The sequence below is a fragment of the Oncorhynchus masou genome, chromosome 23 (genome assembly GCF_036934945.1).
Source record: "Oncorhynchus masou masou isolate Uvic2021 chromosome 23, UVic_Omas_1.1, whole genome shotgun sequence".
Taxonomy (NCBI): domain Eukaryota; kingdom Metazoa; phylum Chordata; class Actinopteri; order Salmoniformes; family Salmonidae; genus Oncorhynchus; species Oncorhynchus masou.
This window is the reverse complement of record NC_088234.1, coordinates 63853831-63859835: the sequence shown is the minus strand read 5'-3', so window position 1 is coordinate 63859835 and position 6005 is coordinate 63853831. Positions and strand designations below refer to the sequence as shown.

Below are 6005 nucleotides of genomic sequence, written 5' to 3'. Positions count from 1 at the left end.
GAACACTGAATGATGAAATACAGGTTAGGTACTTTTACAGTTTTATTGTAGAACAATTTAAGGCAAATATACATCTTCCTTCTCTCATACACTTAACCTGGAACATCTTTCTTTGGTTTCGTCAAAATAAAAAGGCACATACATGTTCTCTACATTTCAGTAGAATATGGCACTATTTTGATTTGGATATCTGTAGGTAGGTAAGACGATGAACATACCAATGAGGACAACAGCTAGATAGAGGAATGTTCTCTACTCTGAGAGTACACGTGTGCCAACTTAGAGCCTTCGAGAGACCCTTTGGATGTACAAATAAAACGCAACCAAACTAATGATTATCCATCAACTGTATTGATGATGTCTTAATGAAGCACTTATAACACCACTGCTTTTTCTACAAGATAGTGTTGACCTTTGATAAAGCATAGAACCAGCTCCATATGTAAATATATGGTTCTGTATAGAACAACCAATGGAACCATGGCGTGACCAATCAGGTCAGATATGGGCAAAGCCAATGGCACTACAATATTGAAATGTAAAATCAACCCACTGGTCAAAACAAGTTCCCTAAAAGACAATCGAATATACAAAAAAACACAATATACTTGAAAAAGTGAAGTTTTGTTTATAATCACTGATTGCGGCCAGCTGGTGATGTAACAGTTTCCTGAGAGGTAAAAGTTTGAAGGTAGATCAGTAAACAGAGAAACAGAACATTGACAAGGGTCATATTCCTTAAGGCATGTAACAAAAATGTTATATAATGTTCCAAAATTGACCGTGGAAATTTGAATTTTTCATTTGACAGGTAGTCCAGTTAGTTCCTCCCGGTTTCAGCCAGTTTATTTCCATTTGGTGACTAATGACCACGATGCTCAGCGTAGACATTAAACCTGGCCCAATCCTAACCATTAAGGAGGAAATATGCAAAACTGATCCTGGATATGTATCTAGGTGAAAACTTCCTCCTACTTCTTGAAGCTCTCTATGATTTGATAACATTTGGCAGAGTAAGTCAATACTGGGTCAGTGAGATTTATTAAGACAGTTTCAAGAAAATAGCATTTAAAGGCCACTTGAAAACTGAGATTCAATTAATCAGAATTCAATTCATTTTCTGGCACTAATACAGATGGATGATGAACTTCATGTTGAGGATTGGTTGGCACAGCGTTCAGTCAGAATACACAGGCCTTGTACTCATCCAACAGTTGATAAGGCCACATTGAACCAGTTGATAGCAATAGAAGAGCATGGTGGTCCCGTGTGGCTCAGTTGGTAGAGCATGGTACTTGCAACGCCAGGGTTGTTGGTTCGATTCCCATGGGGTACCAGTACAAATGAAAATGTATGCACACACTACTGTAAGTCGCTCTGGATAAGAGTGTCTTCTAAATGACGTAAATGCAAAAGAGCTCTGCGCAGTAATCTGTCTACACTAAAAAGGGGCTAATGGACCACTTTGTCCCCTCCAAACATTTACTATTAGATCAACTTCATCAGTAAGTGACAAACTCTCTCAGAATCACTTTCAAGCTGTTGTGATGAATGTAAAACTATAGACTCTACATATCGTTCTGCAATCCACCGCCGCTAGGGTGGCAGGTAGCCTGCGCTTAGAGCATTGGGCCAGTAACCGAATGGTTGCTAGTTCAAATCCCGAGACAAGATTTTTCACCATATGATTTGCCTTTGAGCAAGGCACTTAACCCTAATTGCTGAACCTGTCTGTGACCCCACTCTCCACAGGTCTCTCAGCCGGAGTTGAGATATGCAACAAACCAAAAAAATCTAATTCACACATGTGTATTAACACATACTTGTACATGTGTGAAATAGGACAAATATAAGCACCACCAATGTATTATTCATTATCATAGCTAATGTGGCAGCATTGAAACAGTGGAGACCGATTTGCATAATAAGATCTCTTAGCACAAGCTCTGAAAGGCAGGAGGATAGTTTGGCAGTGTAGTTCCAGGCAGGAGAATGGATACGGATGGTTTGTCTCTCTACATTCTATGGATACGGATGGTTTGTCTCTCTACATTCTATGGAAGAACAGCAGCAAGTAGAAGCTCCATCCCATTCCCTTTTGGCCCTATGCCAGGATAAGCTAAAGGAACAGAAAGCTAAGAATGTTCTGTAGTTTCAGCGTTCAACAATACATTGTACCCTTGCAAAACAACTGACAAGTTGACTGAGATGGTAACAAGCCATCAGTGACAGTAACACGTTGTCAGGCTGACAAATAGAAAAAGGGGAGCTCTGAAATAGAGAAGGTGTGTCCACTTATTGTTTCTTTGATTATAAATAGATTCTCAAATTTTCAGACTTTTTCATATTTCTGTGATTTAACTCGATCAGCCCAGGCACAGCTCTGGCTTGTATTAGCTGGTTTACAGTTTGATTCTTCCAGTCCTCTTCTCCACTCCCAACACCCATAAGTTTAGGTTGAACTGTACAGTCAACATTTATAAAATACTATTGGAGGTTTGGCTTTCCATATACTCAAGTTCATCTAATAATCATGAGGAAAAAAACAGATTTGTACAGTCTGCATTACAATGTCCAGCTTTATAAGGCATGTTTACATAGCTTCAGTAGAAAAAATAAGGTAATTCTGGCAGCCAGATATTCCCAGGTTTAAACCCGGGTTTCAATGACCAAGATAATGTTAATCAGAGAAGCATCCATGTCATGAACACATTCGTTTTAGCTAGTCTTTCACTACATTTGAGGAGAGTCAATTTAACCATTTTAAATATTCAGAATATTCCATTTGGCATATTGGGACCTGTGAGACCCGGGTGTCAGGGTATTGTTATTGTGCATTTTAAAGAACAAATGAAGGAGGCTTTTTGCCTTGTTTGGACTCTAGCACTGGGGGAAACAGTCATGTCTGCTCACTAAATGGTCTCTGAAAATAAAGAGATTTCATGTGCAAATCTAACATTACACAGGCCTAGCTCGCCCACACAGGCAGTATCTCTTTTCTCAAATGCATTCCTCTAGTTTTCTATCAGCCTCTCTTTCTCATGATACATCCTCTCACGCTCTCTGGCCGTCTGGTGGCCAGCCCTCCTCTCTTAACCTGTGCCCAGACGACAGTGACGTCAGACAGCAGCAGGGAACACTTCCTGTAAAGCACCACTCCTCCTTTGGCTGGAAAAAGGGGGGATGAAAGAAAAGGAAAAGAGGATTTGGTTCCTTTAGTGACGTGCAAACACAAGCATTGTCTTTGGAGGCTGAGACAGGGGAACAGTACGAACCCTCATCTCCTCCAGTGTCTACTCCACTCCCCTGGGCTTATGTGGCATTGGCATAGTCCACTTCACACCCTGCAATGGTGGTGTTTTGGCAATGGATACTCAAAAGTCCCTCCACCTCCCCCAGATTGATAATGGTAAAGGCCAGCTCTCTGGCTTCTCTCCCAGGGACTACAGCATTGACATGGTCTCAGGGGTGTGTGGAATGGGACCTCCTAAGGACTCCACTTTGTGGCCTCTCCTGTTGGGCCCCAGGGCTCCCCCTCTGGCTAGCACCATCACAGTATCTCCTGTGACACCGGTGAACTCGAAGGCAAAGGTTCCGTAGAAGAGCATGATGATGATGCAGAATACCCACTCAAAGATGGCCGATGCATGCTGCAGGACGAAGCTCTCCTGGATAAAGAACACGCCAGCTAGAGGCAAGAAGGTCAAGGAGCAGCTCTAACAGAGTTACAGACAGACAGACCCACCTAGAGGCAGGGAGGTCAAGTAGCACAACTAACAGACGGACAGACCGACTGAAATGCGAAGAGGATGTCCAAGTCCCAAAACAAATCCTAGCCTGGGCACTATGCACTAGTGGAGAGCTGTAGGGAGTGGATTATCCTATATTGGACTGCAGCAGCAACATTCATATCCACCATCAACTCCCTATTTCATACCCTCACTCCCCTGCCACCCCCTCTATCCCTCCACTCTCTAGCTCCTCCACCCCCCCACTCTCCAGCTCCTCCACCCATCCTTCGCTTCTCTCCCATATTCCAACACCCCCGCTCCATCTTCCCTCTGTTCTCTCTGGATGTGATAAGTCATATGAGCCTTGACTTATCGCCTCATAACATCCTCTCCTGTTTCTGTAGCGTGAAGCAGCATGATGTACCAATACCCCTCCCCCCCGGATAGGACGCTAGTCTATCGCAAGGCCTTGGTTGTGAAGATAACACAGATCTTATTGAGTCTTTTGCGGTAAAGGATACTAAGCACCAGGGTGATGAAGGCCAGTAGTGTCATGCCCAGTCGTAGGTGAGCCACGCTGTATTCTCCCTGAGTCTTGGCCAGCCTGTAGGTTAGAGCCGACTGAAGACACACAAACAGCATACTGGTGGGGAACGCTACCCCTGCCCCCACATAGTGGAGGATCTTCGCATTGTCCACCTGAGAGGGAGCAAGCGAGAGGGAAGATAGAAAGAGAGAAATGCATTTATTAGCATAGGCTTGATTTTCATTGTCTCAATGGCATTGCACAAGGCACATACTGAAACAAGGCACATAATGAATACACTGAAGACGTCATGATGGCATATGATGCTAGACAAAAGCCCCCTCTCTGTTCCAACCTCTAGTGCTGCTGTGGCTCAATTTGGCCAGAAGGGGGCAGCAGCAGTCAGTCATTGAAACTACTGAGTCAGGTAACTCAGTGACCCTGCTGTGTTGTCAATGGATCCACCTGTTACTTTTATTCTTTCTTTAGACAGAAATAGAGACTGGGATGGGGGGGGGCGAGCGAGCGAGGAGGGAGCGAGCGAGCGAGGAGGGAGCGAGCGAGCGAGGAGGGAGCGAGCGAGCCGATAGGTCAGTGAGAAAGAGAGAGAGGTGAAAAAGAGGCCAGTGGTACAGTAGAGTATAACGCCTCCTTGTCCCTCCTGAATTTGATCACGTTGCCAGGCTGAAACACACAATACACAAAGGAGCATGTGACCACACACACACACAGGCCTCAGTGGCACCAGACAGTCCGATGGAACCTGATAACAGAACAGCACACACTCAAAGCAGCTTTAAACAATGCAGGGTACTGACCAGACCAAGGGGACCAACAGAATAAATGTGTGTCAAGTCACCTTTATCAATTGGTAGTTCTCCCAGAACTACTACAATCCATATGAAAATAGTTAGGCTAGCTATTATTAACTAAGATGAGGGACTAATTTATCAGACCAAAGGCTTCGGCTACAGTAACAGCTTTCCGTTGCCCTCACTAACTCAGTATGAAATGACAGTAGGTTTTCTAGGCTCTTCCTTAGAGACCAAATTAATTACATTTCTCTCTATGGCTCTTCCTATAAAATCAAAGACAAAACAGCCAGAGATGACAGCTACAGTATATAATTACTGTTGACATAACACATATCAGTGTTACAGATAACGACAGCTTGCAGCGAAGTAACACCTCTCATCCCTCTCCTCGTTAGCAGTGTCCATTAGGTAAATCCTATTGCTTCTGGTCCAACACGTTCCTATTTAGCTGTCTCACACAGACACCAGTAGAGTTGAGGAAAGGACAGTACAGTCTTTCTGCAAGTCTTTCCAATGTAAACCCCTTCAGCTAGTCATATGTTCTCATGCTGCCCGCCCAGCCAACGTCTGCAGTTGACTTTGGCAGGCAGTAAATGCTAGGATGTCATCTACCTGTTGTAGGCAGGGTGAAGAGGCTGTGTAACACACTGACATTTAAGTCATTTTGCAGACGCTCTTATCCAGAGTGACTTACAGGAGCAATTAGGGTTCCTCAAGGGCACCGACAGATTCTTCACCGAGTCGGTTCAGGGACCTGAACCAGCGACCTTTCGGTTACTGGCCAAACGCTCTTAGCAGCTAGGCTACCTGCCCTTAGCAGCTAGGCTACCTGCCCTTAGCAGCTAGGCTACCTGCCCTTAGCAGCTAGGCTACCTGCCCTTAGCAGCTAGGCTACCTGCCCTTAGCAGCTAGGCTACCTGCCCTTAGCAGCTA

General features: G+C 44.5%; 1 protein-coding gene across 2 annotated transcripts in view; it reads right to left on the bottom strand.

The window, feature by feature from the left end:
* Positions 1–29: 29 nt before the first annotated feature.
* Positions 30–6005, bottom strand: part of LOC135511191 (transmembrane protein 150A-like) — a 47779-nt gene continuing 41803 nt past the window's right edge. For both annotated transcript variants that reach the window (XM_064932813.1, XM_064932814.1), the window contains 2 exons: positions 4253–4430; positions 30–3688 (listed from right to left, as the gene is read on the bottom strand). In XM_064932813.1, the coding sequence (XP_064788885.1) occupies positions 3444–3688; positions 4253–4430 (423 nt within the window). In that variant the 3' untranslated portion in view covers positions 30–3443. The remainder of the gene's footprint in view (positions 3689–4252; positions 4431–6005) is intronic.